Genomic DNA, 21,125 nt, shown 5'->3' on the forward strand with positions numbered 1-21,125 from the left:
TTTGGCTTTTTTTTTAATTGGCGCTTCATTTAGTAAGTATAACACCTTTAACTGGCAAAGCAAATGCAGGAAAAAGCAACTAATGTTTAATATGCTGAACTGTCCACTTCTTACAAATTGCCTCATTTGTATTTTAAATTTTTACATTTTTATTTTTTAAAACTTAGAAAATACGTAAGAATAGAGAAAAGAAAACATTGCCTATGATATCACCCAAAGACGACAGCAGGCAGTGCTTTGCCGTATCTTTATCCTTCACATAGACATATGTGTGTATATATGTGTGGACTCTTCTTGCTTAGTATTATAACCAAAACGTTTACTCGTGATTACATGTTTTTGAAACATTGGTTTTACGAATACCTATTACTTCCTCAAGTGAATATACGGTAAACTTAACCATTGATTCATCATTGGACATTTAGTTAGTTTCCTTTTTTTTTTGCTGTTACAAATAGTGCTTTATGAACATCTTAGTTCATGAAGCCTTTCTGGAAAGTCTTTTGGATATCACTGGATTATTGGACCAAAGTATATAGACATTTTTAAGGAGAATCTTGCGTCAGACCTGGCAAAAGAAATTAACAGCAGCCACCCCAGGTTTCTGTGCGTTTTCTCACTCTTTGTACTGTATGTGGGGTTGGCACATCTGACACCGGGGTACCTAGACATCCTGAAGAAGGGTTTTACCAATTCTGTGCATCACCTTTCTTTTCTTCCTCCTCTTTCCCTGATCCTCCTCCTCATTTCCTAAAAATTAGGTAGCCAGGCGCAGTGACTCACACCTGTAATCCCAGCACTTTGAGTGGCTGAGGCAGGCGAATCACCTGAGGTCAGGAGTTCAAGACCACCTGGCCAACATGGTAAATAAAACCCCATCTCTACTAAAAATACAAAAATAAGCTGAGCATGGTGGCATGCACCTCTAGTCCCAGCTACTCGGGAGGCTGAGGCAGAAGAATCACTTGAACCTGGGAGGTAGAGATTGCAGTGAGTTAAGATTGCACCATTGCACTCCAGCCTGGGTGACACAGCAAGACTCCATCTTGAGAAAAAATAATAGGTAGTAAAATATTTCCTGTCACTGCTGTTGTTTGACATTATGATTTTAATTAAAAGAAGCTAAGATTTCCAACAGTGATTTTAAAAAGACATAATTTATTAGAATAGTTTCTTAGTATAATCTTTAGAAATAACTCAAATTCTTCATTTACTACTTCCTACTGAGAAGTACAATATCCGGCTTCTCAGATTTATTCTATTTTACTTTTAATTATGTAAATTTATTGAGTTCTTACTATTTTCTTAAATTATCTCATTCAGTCACCTCAGGCCAACCCTGTGAGGAGGAAGGCTATGCCTCAGTGAAATCCAGTGATAAATACCAATTGGCAAAACTTGGAGTGAACCTGAGCATTTATACTATACCGCCTATACATTTAAAAATTACAGTTTTTGGCCAGGCGCGGTGGCTCACACCTGTAATTCCAGCACTTTGGCCAAGGCAGGCGAATCATCTGAGGTCAGGAGTTCGAGACCAGCCTGGCCAACATGGCAAAACACCATCTCTAATAAAAATACAAAAATTAGCCAGGCGTGGTGACACGTGCCTGTAATCCAGCTACTTGAGAGGCTGAGGCAGGAGAATCGCTTGACCCCAGGAGGTGGAGGTTGCAGTGAGCTGAGATTGCATCACTGCACTCCAGCCTGGCAACAAAGTGAGACTGCATCTCAAATAAATAAATAAATAAATATTATAGTTCTAAAAATCAGTTATTTCATACTGAGTCTACTTAATGAGACTTCTGAATTATAGAATAAAAATAATTTTATCAATTTCCTATATAATACATGTAAGTGCAGGTTTCAATGGGCACTAAAAATGAGGTAATTTTTTTTGAGACAGAGTCTCACTCTGTCGCCCAGGCTGGGGTGCAGTGGCGCAGTCTCGGCTTACTGCAAGCTCCGCCTCCTGGGTTCACGCCATTCTCCTGCCTCAGCCTCCCGAGTAGCTGGAACTACAGGCACCCACCACCACGCCCAGCTAATTTTTTTCTATTTTTAGTGGAGATGGGGTTTTACCATGTTAGCCAGGATGGTCTCGATCTCCTGACCTCACGATCCGCCAGCCATAGCCTCCCAAAGTGCTGGGATTACAGGCATGAGCCACTGCGCCCGGCCTGGTAATTTAATTTTTGAAAGTAACTTATAATGGGCCTATATTAATAAGATGGTCTCAGAAATATTTGAGACAATGTTATCAAATATGGTAACTGAAGCTATTGAAGGAGTTCTTAAATTTTTGAAGCCTTTATTAAGTGAGGGAATTCACCTATTTTAATATATAGTCTCCTTACTTATAAAACTCTGAAGTCTATACGTTCTCATAAATTAAACCTTATCTGCATCAGGAGGCTTCGTTGGATGACAACTTTTCTTCCACAACATTAACTGGCTTTTTTTTTCCTTTCAGCAACAAGCCCTCCAAGAGTTGTAACATTTGACGAAGTGATGGCTGCAACAAGGAACTTATCAAACTTGACTCTTGCTCATGAGATTGCTGTAAATGAGAATTTTCAATTGAAACAAGAGGCCCTCCCAGAAAACAGGTAACCTGGGGACATTTGTTATACATAAACTGTGCTGAAGATTGTGTGTGTGTGTGTGTGAGAGAGAGAGAGAGAGACATACACTGATTCCTGGAAGTTCTTGTATAATATCCTCGGGGTAAACATTTAGTTCTCTAACAAGGTTCTTATACTTGTTTTTAAAAAATTCTGGCTGGGTGTGGTAGCTCACACCTGTAAACCCAGCACTGTGGGAGGTGGAGGCGGGAGGATTCCTTGAAGCCAGGAGTTTGAGACTGGCCTGGGCACCAAAGCAAGACCCCATCTCTACAAAAAGTAAAAATAATAATATTATCCGGCATGGTGGCTTGAGCCTGTAATTACAGCTACCCAAGAGAATAAGTCAAGAAGATCATTTGAGCCCAGGAGTTTAGGGACTGCAGTAAGCTCTCATTATGCCGCTACACTCAGCCTGGGTGACACAGCAAGACCCTGTCTCAAAAAAAAAAAAAAAAAAAAAAAAAATTCCTGTTTTTGACCAGCCTGGCCAACATGGTGAAACCTCATCTCTACTAAAAATACAAAAATTAGCTGGGCATGGTGGCGGGGCATCTGTAATCCCAGCTACTTGGGAGGCTGAGGCAGGAGAATTGCATGAACCCAGGAGTTGGAGGTTTCAGTGAGCCGAGATCACACCACTGCACCACAGCCTGGGCGACAGAGTGAGACTCCATCTCAAAAAAAAAAAAAAAAAAAAAAAAAATTTCCCCTAGGATACATATTACCCATAATCTTTAGAACTTAGTTTATATGTCATTTCCTGAGGGAAACTTTTTCTGACATTCCTGAACTCCCTAGACTATAATTAATCCCTTTGCTAGAGACACCTGTAGCCCTTGCTGCCTCCCTTTTGTTAAGAGGTCTTATAATTTTGTTTGATGTCCATCTTCCCCACTTGATTGAAATGCATCATTTATGGAGGAGCTATGTCTGTATTGTTTGTTGCTGTATCCTTATTGTCTAGCATAGTGCCGGACATACAGTAGAGGCTCAAGAAATATTTGCAGATTGATTTATTGAAAACTGATATTCAGGTTCTGAAGAATAAATAAATGCACCTGAACGGTCAAAGTGCTAAAAGTAGGCAATCCAGAAATGTCTGGAGATGGGAGTCACAGCTGCAAGAGGTACTTCCTGGTTAACCTCGCCCTCGGACCTCTAGTTGGAGCCACCCCTTTGGATCCTACTTCAGCCTTTTTGGAGTCAGTGGCTTACAGGTTTCCTGGGACAAAGAGGAGAAGAGGCTTGAGACTATTTTTACAGATCAATCATCTTTAGAAGCAAAGTTGGTTCATGGATTGAATTTTCAGCCTCGCAGTATCAATTATAAATCCTGAGGCATTCGATCAGTTAAGACAACTGAGAATATTTGATCCCATTCAGAACTTTTTCATTTGTTTTAAAGCAGGAAAAGTAAAGGAAGTCAATGTAATAATTTTTCTTCTTTAAAAAGTAGATCATAGTCCTCCTGGGGATGTTGTTCATATAATATGAACATTTTTTAAGCTTGCCATCTATCGTGGGCATATCTGTTTGTTTTCCTTTGGTGACGGCATTTCTCCATGACCCTTGATACCAGCTCTACTGCTACAACCCTAGGCTAGGCCACCATCATCTCTGGCCTGGACCCTTTCAGTCCTAACAGGTTGCCCTGTCTCCATTCTTAGCCCCCCACAGTTCATCTTCCATATCCACACAGTAGCCTTAATGATCTTTTTAAAGAATAAGCTATATTAGATTATTTCTTTGCCAGAAACCCTTCAATGGTTTTCAGTTACTCAGAGACTAAAAATCTAAGTGTTTCCGTATGGCCTGGATGGCCCTACTCCCCTGACCCTGTCTCAGTGCTATCTTTCCTGCTTGCTGTGCTTCAGCCACGCTGGCTTCCTTTCTGACCTCAGGGTTCACCAACCTCTGGATCTTGTCTCAGAAACTTTGTTCCTCTGACTTCTCCTTTTTGAATGTTCTTTTCCCAGATATTAGATGTTCAATAAACATTTATTGACTAATACAAATGAATGTTTTTTTGAGGTGGAGTCTCATTTTAAAGTTAAAATTTGTATTTTGTATGAAGTAAAGCAAAAGACAGGGCATATCTGTACTTTAAATTCAAAAGTGGCAAGTACAGGCCATAGTGAAGGCACTTTAGGCTCAGACAGACCCTGGGGTTTGAATCCTGGCTTTGCTGAGACCATACCTGAACCTCATGCTTCCCAAGAATAAGGTGGGGGCTACACTACTCACTTCAAATGCATGCTCACTAGCATAAAAGTGCCTTGTGCATAAATACTTTGATACTATGAAAAATATTAATCTCTCTTACCTTCAGTTTCTGTCATGGCTAGAAAATATGAGCAAGGGAAACAAAGTACAGAGTTAGGACACATTGCCTTTGTTTATTAAAGTTTTATGTGGGCGTGGTGGCTCATACCTGTAATCCCAGCACTTTGGGAGGCTGAGGCGGGCAGATCACCTGAGATCAGGAGTTCAAGACCAGCCTGCCCAATGTGGTGAAACCCTGTCTCTACTAAAAATACAAGAATTAGCTGGGTGTGGTGGTGCACACCTGTAATCCCAGCTACTTGGGAGGCTAAGGCATGAGAATCAGTTGGACCTGGGAGGCAGAGGCCGCAGTAAGCTGAGATTGCGCCACTGCACTCCAGCCTGGGTGACAGAGTGAGACTCCATCTCAAAAAAAAAAAAAAAAGAGATATAATTATCAAATTATGAATTCATTCACCATGCATTTGTCAAGCACTCATTATATATCAGGCACTGTGCTAGGCACAATGGTAAGTACCTACATGAAGGTCTTATGGCCTCTGCTTGGGAAAGGTATATAGCTCTGTAGGAAAACAGCCTCGTCAGTAATTACAGTGGAGGGATGTGGTTTTCTAAAAGCTGTTGCTAAATGGTATAGGAGTGAGGTAGGAATGTGTATTTTAATGTGCACCTATTTTAAGGGATTGACATAAGGGGTGAAGCAAGGTGGCCACTTATTCTATTGTGAGCTCTTCCTCAGAAGGCTTCTATTTCGGCAGTTTGGTCTGGCTAACTTTAAATGGGACACCTAAGCTGAAGTTGGCAGGCATTCAAATGCATGTGCCCTTGGGGCCAATCTGTTCTATTCCATGCCATGAAATTTCAGCTGGTGAGGAAGAGCAACTTTGCTATCTCATCCCAAAAATGTAGAACAAGTCTAAAGATCTGAATAGAAGGGTAGCTACATAAATTATGAAATCTCTTTAGGACAGAATGTTATGAAGTTATTGAAAGCATTTTCAAGGTCTAGGGGAAACAGGACAGAATGTTAAATGAAAAGTATATATTTTGCATATATGCGCTTAGCTATGTTAAAATAATGCATTCAACAAGAAAAATATTAAAAGATTAATAATGGGATTAAGGACAATTCTGTTTTGTTTTGTTTTTTTTTTACATTTTATAAGATTTCTACAATGAGGATATTTCTTTTATAATCAGGAAAAAATGATGCTTATTTTAAAAAACAATTCATTTTATTGCCATAGTTTGGCTGGTCAAGTGAAGCACATTGTTCACCAGGCCTTCTGGGACGTCTTGGATTCAGAACTAAATGCTGACCCTCCTGAGTTTGAACATGCCATCAAACTGTTTGAAGAAATCAGAGAGGCAAGTTGCTGTGTTGTCTGTGTCAGTTAGCGTCTTGCTCTGGGTGGGCTGCCATAACAGACTGGCATAGCCTGGGTGGCTTGTAAACAGTAGAAATTTACTTCTCACAGTACTGGAGGCTGGGAAGTCCAAGATCAAAGCACCAGCAGATTTGGCATCTGGTGAGGGCTCACTCCCTGATTCATAGATGGTGCCTTCTTGCTGTGTCCTCACATGGCAGAAAGTGCAGAGAAGCTCTTTAGGGTCTTTTTGTTGTTGTTTTGTTTAGAGACGGAGTCTCACTCTGTTGCCCAGGCTGGGGTGCGGTGGCACAATCTCGGCTCACTGCAACCTCTGCCTCCCAGGTTCAAGTGATTCTCCTGCCTCAGCCTCCCGAGTATCTGGGACTATAGGTGTGTGCCACCACACCTGGCTAATTTTTTTATATTTTCAGTAGAGACGGGGTTTCACTGTGTTAACCAGGATGGTCTTGATCTCCTGACTTCATGATTTGCCCGCCTTGGCCTCCCAAAGTGCTGGCATTACAGGCGTGAGCCACCACGCCCAGCCTAGGGTCTCTTTTATAAGGGTACAGTTCCATTCATATGGACCTTACCCTTATGACTTAATCACCTCCCAAAGGCCCCACCTTCTAATAGCATTCCATTTGGGATTGGGTTTCAACATACGAATTTGGGGACAGAGGAAAACACAAATATTGAAAGTATAGCAGTTTTTTTTCCCCCAAAGATTGTTGTATGTCCTTTAGTACTGGCCACTCTTTTTCAAAAAAGGATCGAGTTCACTGACAAGGCTTCCCCCCCGCGTCTCCTGGAGTAGAGTGAAGGCTGGGAAAATAGTGCTGTGGACACAGCTTAGGGTGATGCTAAAGGGTAGAGACTCTAGAGTTAGATTGTTGTCCTGGTTTAGTGATAGGTTCTCTCTTTAAGTCTCTCCTGAGTACTTCTAGGGTAGTCATAAGAACTAAATGAGGTGACAGTTGTAATGCTAGCCAACATTTACAAGGCACTTGTACTACATTGTTCATTTCTTATCAGAATGCTGTGCAGTAGTTGCTCCTGTTATTCTTATTTATTTAAAAAAACAAGTTTTCTGACTCATGCAGGGTCACACAGCTTTGAGGGATAGAGAGGGACTTGAACTGAGCCACACTGGCTCAGAGCGCAGGCTCCTAAGCATGTGCTGTGTGGATAAGCACAGTGTCCTCTGTTAACTGAATAATCAATAAATAGGCTGCTCATATATAATAAATATTCTATGTGTAAAATATACTTAATGGACCCTATGGGATATTTTCATCTATCCTTTTTTAAAGAGTTCTTTTAGAGCTATGGTCTGCAACTTGTTCTTTTTTCCCTGAACTTTTACCTGTAGACGTTTTGAAATGCAGCAGATCCTCGCATCCTATTGATTTGTTCAATGTTTTTTCTTTACAATGTTGATAAGCAAAAAGATAGATTCCAGCCAGGCGGTGGCTCACGCCTGTAATCCCAGCACTTTTGGAGGCCCAGGTGGGTGGATCACAAGGTCAGGGGATCGAGACCATCCTGGCCAACATGTTGACCCCATCTGTAACTAAAAATACAAAAATTAGCTGGGTGTGGTGGTGCACACTTGTAATCCCAGCTACTCCGGAGGCTGAGGCAGGAGAATTGCTTGAATCTGGGAGTCGGAGATTGCAGTGAGCCGAGATTGTGCCACTGCACTCCAGCCTGATGACAGAGCGAGACTCCATCTCAAAAAAAAAGAAAGAAAAAGTAAAAAGATAGATTCCTAGCTGGGGCTGCCGTCCGTGTGGAGGTTGTATGATCTCCCCATGTCTACGTAGCTTTTATTTGGGTACTCTGGTTTCCTCCCTCATCCCAAAGATATGCATGTTAAGTTCATTGACAAGTCTAAATGGTCTCAGTCTGAGTGAGTGTGGGTGTGTGAGTGAGTGCATCCTGCAGTGTGATGGCATCCTGTCCCAGGCTGGTTCCTGCCTTATGCTCTGAGCTGCCATGGTAGGCTCTGGCCAATTGCATCCCTGAACTGGAGTAAGCAGGTTGGAAAATGAATGAATACAAGTTATTGTAACATAAAAATTCATAAAGTATTCGATAATCATACAGATGCACAACAATAAACAATGTGCTATGAAAGTGCTCAGTGAGCCTGTCATAATTACTATTTATTTTTGAACTCTGTGGTGGTAGGTGGTGTTCTTAACAGTTTTTGTTTGCAAACATTTCTTCCCCAATTTAACGTACCACCATGGCAGCTGTCACTCATTGATTCACCAAAAATTGGGTAAATCATTCTCTTGTTTTTATTAATTTTTCTTGTATGTGTAGCTCACATTTATCTCAGTGTTTAATATTAGAAGTGTTTGGGGTCTTTATTTAGAAGTTTGGTGATTTTTTTTGTGACCAGAAATATGCCATAGAAACTTAACCGTTGTTTATATCAATTAGCCTATGATAAAACTGGTTTCATTATATATCATTTCACTTAAAGTTGCAATTTCCAGGAACCTGTCAGCAATGTTAAGTAAGGACTTACTGTGCTTTCAGTAATCTTGCTTCCTTGCTAGTTGTTTTTATTCTTACAGGAGCAGGAATTTCCCATGGTGGGGGCACTTTAATTCAGAAGATAGACCTTTCTTTTTAGAGTTGAGACACTGGAATGCTCCTCTGATCCACCATGCAGTCAGTGTCAACTTCTGTGGCATGTAAGGCACTAAAATGTGGGCAAAGGGCTTCGTCATCTAGACACTGAGGTGAAAAGTGACAGCTTTTATTCACATCATGATGCTGTTAATTTTTATTTGTTTCCCTGTAGATTCTTCTCTCTTTTCTGACTCCTGGTGGTAACCGGCTTCGCAACCAGATCTGTGAAGTTTTGGACACAGACCTCATTAGGCAGCAGGCAGAGCACAGTGCTGTTGACATCCAAGGCCTGGCCAACTATGTCATCAGTACGATGGGAAAGCTGTGTGCTCCCGTGCGAGATAACGATATCAGAGAGTTAAAGGCTACTGGCAACATCGTGGAGGTGCTGAGGTTAGCACTTTTGCTGTTTGCATTTCCTAGAGTATCTTTGAGTTCATTCAGAAGGGAAGTTGGGCGTCGGTGAACGCAAAATAACAACTAGTACTCCAAATAAATTACTGACCTTAGAAGAAAATCATATAAGCAGAGACCATGTCAATCATTTACTGTATGCAGAGAGTTTTCACATAGAATGATCTGACAAGGTTGTTAGTTGGCATGTAGTGGGCCCTGGAGATGCAGTGATGAAAAAGACAGATATAATCCCTGACTCCGGGAGTCTAATGGGGAGAGAGACCTTGAACAATTAATTACAGTTGTGATAAGTGGAAGGGGAAGTAGAGGGTCTTAACATAGTCTCCGACAAGGGACCTAATCTGGTCGAGGCTTCTTTATTGGTTACGGTCACTAGCTGCTATAACATGTAAATTCTCAGTGGTTTATCCAATAAAAGTTTGTTTCTCACTGATGTCACAGTCCAATTCAGGGGTCCTTGATCAGACAACTCTCCACATCTCATCCAAGGACCCAACCTCCTTCTTTGCTTGGCTCTACCCTTGCTCAGGTCCTTAGAGTCCTCTCCTTTCAGCTGGCAAGTGGGAAAGAGACCATAGGGGAGACATATGTAATATATAGCCACCTCAGCCCCGAAGTGATACATCCCTTTGACCATGACTAGTCACATGATCCCACCTAGATTGAAAGGGGAGTTGAGAAAGGTAGTTACAGCCTGGAAAGACTTTCCACAGCCACAAACCTGCACTGCGGGGAGGGAGCACGGGCCTTTAGTGGTCAGCCAGCCACATCTGCTGGAGCTTCTCTGAGGAAGTGGGGTACATATTATGTCACAAGGATCTCATCTGGCCACGTAGATGACAACTTCCTTGTGATCCAAGAGGAAAGAAGAGTCTGCAACACTTCTGCCATTGAAGCAGACTTTTCTTCTTTTTTGTGTGTGGTGGCCACATTGAGAATTGAGTTTGATGTAAAGGTTTTTGGAAAGGTAGGAGAAAGACCAGTCTGCGTGTAGTAGGTAATTTACTTTGCGATCTTGGGCAGGTTGATTGACTCTCAAAGTGACAGTCTGTGTCAAACGGTTGTTAGGTATCCTTAGAGTCGTGCTTGGCTCTGGCAGATTGTAATTCCTCAGTTATGGGATCCTTGCTTCTAGTTGTCTTATTAGCCTAGTACGATCTCAAATCTGTGATGTTCATCTTGGTCATTTGTTGAGCGCCTACTGGCTGCCACTGCCCCCTGTACTTTACGATCATTATCTCATTGACTGTTCACAACATCCCTCCAAGGTTGAGGTTGTCCTCTTTTCACAGATGAGGAAACTGAGGCTCAGAGAGACTGATTTACTTGTGTATATGCCCACAAATCTGGCCAGTTGCAAAGCTGGGTTTGAGCACAGGGCTGCCTAACTCTAAAAGGAAGTATTTTTCCTCAGTGCCTCACTGCCTTGTCCTTTCTTTTTTTAATTTTTCTTATTCCCTAAGGAATAGAAGCCATATGCCCCGTGTCCAGGCTCTTTAAAATTTCAGGGGTTTTCAAATGAAAATTCCTTCTTGAATTTTTCTTACATCATTAAGATTGTTTATGCTTCAAATAATTACTCTTGAGATCTGTGGAAGAACACATGTGCAGTACACACATATGACCTTTTATGAAACATGACCCTACCAAATGGCAATTGAAACTTTAAAACCATTTTGGGGATGTTTATTGTTTTTGGCCTGGAACATAGATCATTGTTAGTGAATTTCAGCTTCACTTCTTAATCATCTCTCCATTTTAATTCTAAAATTTTTAGACAAATATTCCATGTCCTGGACCTCATGAAAATGGACATGGCCAATTTTACAATTATGAGTCTCAGACCACACCTTCAACGCCAGTTGGTGGAATATGAGAGAACCAAGTTCCAGGAAATTCTAGAAGAAACTCCAAGTGAGTATAATATAATGTGTATTTATATTGAAATTAAGTTAAAACGTGATGTTTTCATTTTTGACATCATATATAGTATCACTAAAGAATTTTGGCCTTTCTATTAAACATTTTTTTACCTTCGAAAATTGACATTACAAACTTACAGTTGTTTATTCTGTCCAGGAGCTGTGCTGAGCACTATTTGTTTCTTTATTCATTCAAGATATATTTATTGAGTGCCTCCTGTGTTTCAGACACTGCCTAGGTGCAGTGGATACTGCAGAGAACAGAATGGAATACAGTTGCCGTCCCCAAGGAGCTGACATTCTAGTAGGCATGACAAATAAATAAATGTCTTTATTTATGTATAACTGGGAAAATAAATAAACATATATGGACAATATATGTTTATTTGTGTATTATTAAGTGCTACGAAGAAAAATAGGATAAAGGGACAGTAAGGGTCAGAAGTGAGGACAGGTTGTTTTTTAGATGTGGTGGACTGTGAAGGTCTCTATAAGTAACATTTGAGTAAAGTTTGCAAAGAAATGAGGCAGGGGCATGTAAAGATGGGGAAAAGAACGTTCTAGCCTGAGGGACTGCAAGTACAAAGGCTCTGAAGCAGAAACTTGCTTATGAGTTTGACAAACACAGGGCAGGCATTGTGACTGGAGTAGAGTAGGTAAGGGGAGAGTGGTAAGAGATGAGGCTGAAAAGGGGATAAAGGCAGATCACTTAGAGCATTGTTAGTAAATGAGAGGAGTTTGGATTTCATTCCACATGTGGTGGAAACTCATCAGAGAGTTTTAATCAGGGGAGCAACATCTGATTTTCATTTTTGAAGAATATTCTTGTTCCTGGCTACAGAATAGATCATGTGGGAACAAAGAGGGAAACAGAGGTACCAATTGGATGGCATTGCAGTTGCTCAGGCAAGAAATGATGGTGGCTTGTTCCAGATGGTAGTGGTGGAAGGAGTGAGGAGAGACCAGATTCTGGATACATTTTGAAGGTGGAGTAATCAGATTTGCTGAAGGCTGGATAAGGGAGAAAAGAGTTAAGGATGACTCTAAGGTTTTTGGCCCGTACAACTGGGTGAATGGTGATACAGTTTGAGTGAAACCGGGGAGACTAGGGGAAAGAAGATTGGGAGATGACATGGAATCAAGAGTTCAGTTTTGGTGATATGAACTTTTGAGATTTCATTTGACATCAATGTGGAGATGTCAGGTAGGCATTTAGATATGAATGAGGAGTTCAGAGGAATAATGGAAACTGTGTATATACATTTGGGAATAATCAGTATATGTATATATGTGATATAGAAAGCCATGGAACTGGGTACTAGTTAACACTTAGAAAATCCTTATCACATTCTAAGTACTTTACCTGTATGAACTAATTTAATCCTTGCAACAACTATATGAAGTTACCCCCCATTCTATGGGTGTGGAAACTGAGGCACCTTGAGGTTAAATCACTGGCCTATATAACACAACTTAAAAGTATAGGGGTCCACCTAGGAAGGCAGCTTGCCTCCACAGTCCATGTTCCTATCCATTATATTACACTGGGTGAGACTACCTAGGGGGAGTGAGTATGGACTCTGAAAGAAACTGACATGGGGCAGTCAAGCAGCTAGAAGCTGAAGTTGAGATGAGGAGGAGGATCTAGCAATGGAGACTATGAGGGAGTAGCCAGAGAGGTAGTGTGACAGTCAGAAGAGGGGGGTGTCCTGTAAGAGATACGTGAAGAAGGTATTTGGAGAAGGAAGGCATGATTGCATATGACAAGCATTGCTAAGTGGTCAAGAAAGACACAGGCCAACTTGACCATTGGATTTGACTTTATGATGATGGTCGGTAACCTTGATGAGAGTGGTTTCAGTGGATTTATGTGCATTAAAACCAGACGGGGCAGGGCACGGTGGCTCGTGCCTGTAATCCTAGCACTTTGGGAGCCGAGGCGGGCGGATCACCTGAGGTCCGGAGTTCAAGACCAGCCTGGCCAACGTGGTGAAACCCCTTCTCTACTAAAATATAAAAATTAGCCGGGCATGATGGCGGATGCCTGTAATCCCAGCTACTCGGGAGGCTGAGACGGGAGAATCGCTTGAACCTGGGAGATGGTGGTTGCAGTGAGCCAAGATCGCGTCACTGCACTCCAGTCTAGGCAGCTGAGTGAGACTCTGTCTCAAAAACAAACAAACAAACAAACAAAAACCAGACTAGAGGGGGATCAGGGAAGAATAGGAGTAGAAGAAATCTTAGCTCATGGAATCTTCACAATTACCAGTTACCCAGTGAAGTAGGTACTGTTATTCCTTTTATCTTACAGGCAAGGAAACTGAGATGCTAGAGGTTGCACAGCTGGCAAGAAGCTGGCTAACTGCTCTTGGCAAACTTTTGACACAAGCCTCTGGGGTTTAATTAACCACTATTTAAGGCTAAGTTAGGTGGTTTCTGCCCAAATAATCAACACAATGGCCTTATATAAAAAAGACAAAACAGGTGCCACATTTAAAGGGGCCCTGGCAGGCAGGAGCACGTCCAGAGGAGAACACATTGATCACGGAGGCCACATGAGGAACCGTCAAGGAAGCTGGACATGTTCTGCTTGGTAACAAGGAGACTCAGGTGGGCCATGGCCCCACCCACCCTCTCTGTTGACAGTGACTCAGAGACTGGTGAAATTCTGTAGGGCAGACTAGGATTCATGAGAGGGAGGAAGCAGACAGCTGGTTTTGACCTTTCTGATAGTTGGAGCTGTTTTAACTTTCCATGGGCCTATTACAGCAGTAGTCAGTGCTAGCTAACATTTTGTATGAGCACTTACTACATGCTAAGTCCTTACTGTACCACTTAAGTAGTCTATTGAAGCATCACACTAGCCCTATGAGGTTGGTACTGTTATCACCCCTTAATTATAACTGAGGGAAGTGAGGTTAAGGTACTTAGCCTAGATGACTACTAGTAAGGGGTAGAGCCTGGGTAACCCAGATGTGTCTCTGACTCAAAGCGTGTGCATTTAGATACTGTGAAACCCTGTCTCTTCAAACAAGTTATCAGCTGTGGGGGATATTGCAGAGGGATCTCTCACATCATCTGGCAGATGATTTAGTCATCTGGATAGCCAGTTATCTAGTCAGATAACTTCTAAGTTTTGTTCTACAACCAAAACTCTATGACTCCAAGGGCTATGTTGTTTTAGCTTCAAAGCGGAGGGAGTAAAGTGAAGTAGAATGCTATGTCGAACCTGGATCTGAAACCTGAACTGTGGCAACTGTCCACAGCAGCATTTTCCTGAGACTTAGTGGTTGGTTTCATTTGTGTACTTGTGTATGTAAACACATGTGCAAATGCACGCATATCTTTAACCAAGATAGCTTGGAATCTTGAGCAAATTCCCTAATAGGGTGAATTATGATTTTGTTCATCTCAAATTATTTGCCTCTTTTTTTTTCTGTTTTTTGTTCGTTTGTTTTTTTGTTTGTCTTTAAGAGACAGAGTCTCACTCTATTGCCCAGGCTGGGGTACAGTGGCATGATCATAACTTACTCTAGCCTCTAATTCTTGGATTCAAGGGATTCTCCTGTCTCAGCTTCCCAAGTAGCTAGGACTATAGGCATGTGCCACCACACCTGGCTAATTTTTAAAACATTTTTTGTAGAGACAGGGGTCTCACTGTGTTGCTCAAGCTGGTCTCTTAACTACTGGCTTCTTCCTGCCTCTCAAGTTGCTGGGATTACAGGCATGAGCCACTGCACCTGGCTTGCTTCTCTTTTTAAAACCCAGGCTTAGTGACCTGTAATCCATTTGCAACTTTTCTATTGACTCGGATATATTCAGAGATTTAAGAATAGAGCAAACCCAGCTTTGCATATAGGTCATTATTGCTTAGCAAGAGAAATCAAGAGTCCCAGAAGCAGAGTGTATGTCAGCTGTTAATTATGTCCCCAAGTCACTCTGCCAAAAGTCGGCCCCTGTGCCCTAATATCAAAATAAGAGCCTCATAGTATCATACAGAAGGACAAAAGTGTTGGATTTTTGTGTACACATGATTATATAAGAATTATTAGAAAATTAATACAGAGAAGTACTCTAGATTTCTGAATTGGCTCCAGGAAAATATTTTCTTTTGCCTAAGAGGAGATTTTATGTAATTGCCTATTTTAAATATAGGCAGGAAAACCTTAGGAATGATTATTTGTACTAAGTAAGTAGCAACAAGATAACATTAGATCCAACATGTAAATTATCTGTGAAAAGAGCAAGAGATGATCCCTGGGTGGGGCCCATAAGTAATTTTGAAGATACCCAGAAAGAAAGGCTTTTTTTAGACAATATCTTATATCTGATCAAATGTTTTCATGAACTTTATTTCATATTATCCTTTAAAAAAATTCTGCGGGACATAAATATCTCAGAATATATGAAACTCTATTGTGATTCCCTTCATCTGTCACATGAGGCATTCAAGAAATATTTATGGAACATTTTAAAGAAGAGCAAACATGCTCAGTGACGACCTCCTTAGACTCAGTCATTCAGCTAAGTAAACAGTGGAGGCTGGGCGCAGTGGCTCACACCTGTAATCCCAGCACTTTGAGAGGCCAAGGCGGGCAGATCATGAGTTCAGGAGATCGAGACTATCCTGGCCAACATGGTGAAACCCCGTCTCTACTAAAAATACAAAAATTAGCCAGGTGTGGTGGCGTGTGCCTGTGATCCCAGCTACTGAGAGACTGAGGCAGGAGAATCACTTGAACCCGGGAGGCAGAGGCTAGAGTGAGCCGAGATTGCGCTACTGCACTCCAGCCTGGGCAACAGAGCGAGTGTCTGTCTCAAAAAAAAAAAAAAAAAATCAGAAAAAACAGTGGAGCTAAGACTGGAAACCAGATCTCCCAAATCCAAGTCCAGATTAAACCAAGCTGCTACTTTTTCAGCCTTCTTTGAATTTTTCAGTTTTGTGTTATATTGCAATACAAGTTGTATTGCAAGCAACAGAAACCAACTGTAGCTGACTTAGCCAAAGGGAAGTGAATAGAAGGATGGAGGAAGTTCACAGAATCAAAGGAAAAGCCAAAATGTCAGAAATCAGAAGAATGTCACAAATCTGGATAAGAATAACCAAGGGATAGCAAGTCCCCATTGTCACGATGGTTGATGTGGACTATAAACATGGGCCATCCTTGAACATTGTCATGACTCAGATCCCGGGAAGGAGTCGGCTCTGCTGGGCACGTGACTCTGCTCGGCCAGCCCCTGGTCGGGAAGATAGGGCCTCTGAATTGAGACTCACAAAAAAATACATAGAACCAGAGGAAATGGTTTCTCAGAGAAAACCAGCACCAAAAGAAGGGAAAGTGAGATGTTGCCAGGCAAAAAAGAGATGTCGTGGATAAGGAAACTACATTTTTCCAACTGAAAATTGGGGTAGAAGCACCTGTAATACCATTGCTTATTCTGGTGTCTGTCTCTCCCCCTTACCAGACTAGGAACTTCTTGAGTGCAGGGACTGTGCTTATTTACCTTTAAATCCCCAGTACTTGGTACAATACCTGGGACTAAGTAGGTACCCAGTAGTTTTCGTCGAATAAACGAATGAGTGGAAAAACTCTTAATCCTGTCCCTAGGAAAAGCCGAGGTTGCAGGTGCCTCATGAGGCTGACCTTGCTTCGGAGCCACAGAGAACAGTCACCGTGCCAGCCTGTGAGAGTGAAGTCTCTGCAGATCCCTGAGAGAAGAGCCAGCGTCTCTCTCTAAACGCATGCTCTTTCTGCTTTACCAGTCGTTCTCAAGTCGGACTACAAATTAGAATCATCTGGGGCATTTAAACACAGAGGCCTGAGCCCTGCCTCAGACAGAATAAATCAAAGTCTCCAAGAGCTGTGCCCATGAACAGTTTTTTCGTTTTAAAGCTCCCCAGGTGATTCTAAAGTCAGCCAGGATTGAGAACCACTATGCCACACTGTTGCTTTTGTTCAAGGTAACTAAATGGGCTCTTAAATGTGTCAGCTGTAAATGATTAAACTTGCAGTATAAGTGCTTATTACTGCCACATTGTAATTATATTCACGATGATGATTTCCACTCGTGCTTTCTCAGTTGGATGTCTTAAATGAAAGACTGCAAGTCTTTTCCATCTTTATAAAACAGAACCAGCAAACCAAAAACAACATTTGCCAACTGAGGAGAAACAAGAGTTGCGAAATTCTGGGGGTGGTGTTGCTTTAGTGTGGCAAACAGAACTACTCATAAATTATCCCTACTCAAGTGCTGGGTCCCAGGAAGAATTTCAGTCTATTTCTTTCGCTCTCGCTCTCTCTCACTCTCACTCTCCCTCTCTAATCTGCACCTGTATTCAGGCTGTATTTCTTGGCAATTGTCACCTTATAAATTCTACCAAATATATAATTTTAAAAGAACTGTGGTATAAAAAGCAATTTGTTTCTAGTGGGAAACCTTAGAACTGGGTCTAAAGCAAAATAAAGTGAATTTTGCCCTAAGGCAGACAGGCCCAGTAGAGAATTACTGCCTCCAAACTTTCAGCCTCCTGGAATAGCCTTGGCATGTCAAATTTCATTTAGTTCATGATGTAAGAGACATTTTATTCAAAGTTAGAAGAACTACTTATGAGCAAAAGTAAATAAATACTATTTGTCATCTAAGTCCATGGTTCTCAACATGGTTCTCTTAGGGGTGATTTTGCCACTGCCCCCGCCCCACAATATTTAGTCATGTCTGGAGACACTTGGCTGTCCCATCCTGACAGGGCAGGGTGGGAGGCTGAGGAAGGGCATCTAGTAGGTAGAGCTTAGGGATGCTGCTAAACATTGTATAGTGAACAGGACAGCACCCAACAGTGGAGAATTATCCAGTTCAAAATGTCACTAGTGCTGAGGTTGAGACACCCTAAATAAAGAATCAGAATGAATCCATTTCATGATGACCCAAGGAACCATCTCATGCTCCAGGAAAATTTGGGCTTCAATAAACAAGGAAGTCCAGTGGCTGTTGAGCACTTGGGGGTTGTTTTGTATTTGGAATCAGTCTCATTTCAGCTAGTCATGGCTGGTGGTGGGTGCTTTCTTCTTCTTGCCTTCTTTCCATTGTCTAGAGGGAGCCATTGCCACTTGCAGAAGCAAGCCCTTGCAGAGGCACCTTTTGGAGCAACTCTATGTGAGTTGTTTGTCATAGAAACTGTTAATATCAAGGGAACTCTGCTAATAATAACTATTAGGCACCTGATAACCTATATTATAGTAATATTTAAGTGCCATATGCTTAAAAATGAAATGAATTCAAGTAAAAAACCTCATTTCCAGTGATACATATTTTTTATCCAGAAGAACTGAACTTGATAAACTTGTCTAAAGTGGAAGGACAATTGAACTGGACATTGTCTTTAAGGTCATAGTCTTTAAGGTCAAATTAAGTATGACACTAAAGTTCAGTGATTTCTTCCTTCCTCACTGCTTCCTTCTCCGTCTCCCATCTTGCCTTCTGGAATAACCCTTGCCAAATACCAGGGATCATACTGCATAAACTAGATTTTCAGTGTCTGCATGTTTTCTAGATAACATCTCCTTTAAAGCATTGGCTTTTCTTTAAGGGGACCTGCCTAGATTCTGCTCCCTCATGCTAGCACACTAACTGGTATTTACATACACAGAAAAAGTCAAGTTCCCAAAAAAGCTCATTTTAACCAACCCACTGCTTAGCCTACTCACTCTTCTTATTCCACGGGTGATCACTGTGTCTGAGGCAACTTCATTAATAAGGCAGCTGTCGTGTATCAGGCAGAGAACCTGATGAGCCCTCTAGAGACAATAATCCCCCTCCTTAAAGGTTGTTTACAGAGTTAAATGAGCTAATGTAACAATTGCTAACACTTAGGGGCATTTCCTTTGTGCCAGAAATGGTTCCAAGTGTTTTGTATGTACTAGTTTGTTGAATCTTTACCACAGCTTCAGGAGGAATACTATTATCCCCAGTTCACAGAGGAAACTGAGGAGACATTAGGTAACCTGCCCAAGGCATACACAGAAGTTGAGACTGCCTGGCTCAGTCCCACGCTCCCAACTACTGCACCAACCACTTACTCTGCATGGGGGAGCCTAGCACAAGTTCTTAGTCACATGTCGATTGCTTTGATATTAGGTTGCACTAAGTTGAGATTCATTCATCTGCAATGCATAGGTTGCCCTAAGCTGAGATTCATTCATCTGCAATGCAAACTTGACTCTCCAGTCAAGCTGCTGCTTCATTCTCTGTCTTGCTTTCTAAATCCTGTTGCGGAACAGACTGTTGCCGATGAGTCTCTTTGCACTGCAACTTTTGTTTGTGTTCTTGTCAAATCTGTTTCAAGGAATAAATGTAAAAGACTTGTCTGCCCAATTATACTGGGCTGTGTTTGACAGATAATTAATTTTAGAAATGGACACTGTCAGTGGTAGGCTGGAAGTGGTTGGTACAGACTTCGGAGCCATTTGCTATATTTGAAGGAATTTTGTGAGCTAGTAAACATACCCATTACTAAAAATTAAATTATATAAATTTACAATTAAATATATTAAAAACAAAGGTAAAACTCTGGGAAATCATTAGGCAATTTCTTATTAAACACACTTACAACCTAGTAATTGCAATACTGAGTCTTTATCCCCAAGAATTGTAAACTTACATTCACATAGAAACCTGTACATAAATATTCATATCAGCCTTATTTGTAAAACCCCAAACTGAAACAACCAAAATGACTTTCCACTGGTAAATGGATAAACAGACTGTGGTATATCCATACAATAGAATACTACTCAGTAATAAAGAGGAATGAACTATAGATACATACAACTTGGATGCATGCTTAGAAAACAAAGCCAATCTCAAAGGGTCATTTTACTGGTCTGCTCAGGCTGCCATAACAAAGTACCACAGACTGGGTAGCTTCAACAATATTAGTTTATTTTTCATGGTTCTCAAGGCTGAAAGTCCAAAATGAAAGTGCCAGCTGATTTGGTTCCTGATGAGGGCTTTCCTCCTGGCACTATAGACATGCCTATTTCTCAACATGTGCAGATGGAAAGAGAGTCTCCTCTTTTGTCTCCTCTTTTAAGGGTATCAACCCTCATGACCTCATCTAACCCTAATTACCTCCCAAATTCTCCATCTCCAAATGTCATCACAGTGGAAGTTAGGGCTTCATGATAGGAATTTGGGTGGCAGGTGGACACAAACAGTCCATAACAGCTACATATTGTATGATTCTATTTACATAACATTCTTGAAGTGACATAGTTATGGTGATCATTGGTTACCAGAAGTTAGGGTTGAGGTGAGAGTGTGACTACTGGGAGGTAGGTAACATGAGGAGATATTTTACAGTGATGAAATAGTTGAGTATCCTGATGGTTACAGGAATCCACATATGTAATAAAATTTCTTAGAACTACACACATAAAGAATGCATGTAAAAACTGGTAAAATCAGTATAAGTTAATGGTATCGTACCCATGTCAGTTTCCTGATTTTGACAATATACTGTAGTTATTTAAGATGCTGTCCTTGGGGGCAGCTGGGTGAAGGGTATACAGGAACTATCTGTACTATTTTCACAACTTTTTAAGTCTTTTATTTTGAAATAGTTTAAGCTATTTCAAAATTTAAAAGTTATTTTTAAAGCCCTAAAAAGGAATGAACTGTGATATATAAGACAATGTGGATAAATGTCAGAAACACTATGCTAGGTACTTTATGATTCCATTTATATGAATTTCTAGAAGGCAAACTAATTCATACAGTTAGGAGTTAAAAGTAGTTGAGTGAGGTGCACATTGACTAGAAAGGGAGATGAGAGAACTTTCTGGGGTAATGGATATCGTCTA

At 41.2% G+C, this 21,125-nt stretch overlaps 1 protein-coding gene across 12 annotated transcripts in view; it reads left to right on the forward strand.

Moving 5' to 3' along the window:
- Positions 1–21,125, forward strand: part of TCP11L2 (t-complex 11 like 2) — a 45,680-nt gene that overhangs the window by 8,736 nt on the left and 15,819 nt on the right. For 10 of the 12 annotated variants that reach the window (XM_008004525.3, XM_008004524.3, XM_008004523.3 and 7 more), the window contains 4 exons: positions 2,474–2,609; positions 6,158–6,278; positions 9,099–9,319; positions 11,121–11,257. In XM_008004525.3, the coding sequence (XP_008002716.3) occupies positions 2,474–2,609; positions 6,158–6,278; positions 9,099–9,319; positions 11,121–11,257 (615 nt within the window). Of the gene's footprint in view, positions 1–761; positions 864–2,473; positions 2,610–6,157; positions 6,279–9,098; positions 9,320–11,120; positions 11,258–16,874; positions 18,405–21,125 lie in introns of those variants that run through there. The other 2 variants (XM_008004531.3, XM_073021057.1) reach the window with 2 other exon arrangements.

The sequence above is a fragment of the Chlorocebus sabaeus genome, chromosome 11, assembly GCF_047675955.1.
Source record: "Chlorocebus sabaeus isolate Y175 chromosome 11, mChlSab1.0.hap1, whole genome shotgun sequence".
Taxonomy (NCBI): domain Eukaryota; kingdom Metazoa; phylum Chordata; class Mammalia; order Primates; family Cercopithecidae; genus Chlorocebus; species Chlorocebus sabaeus.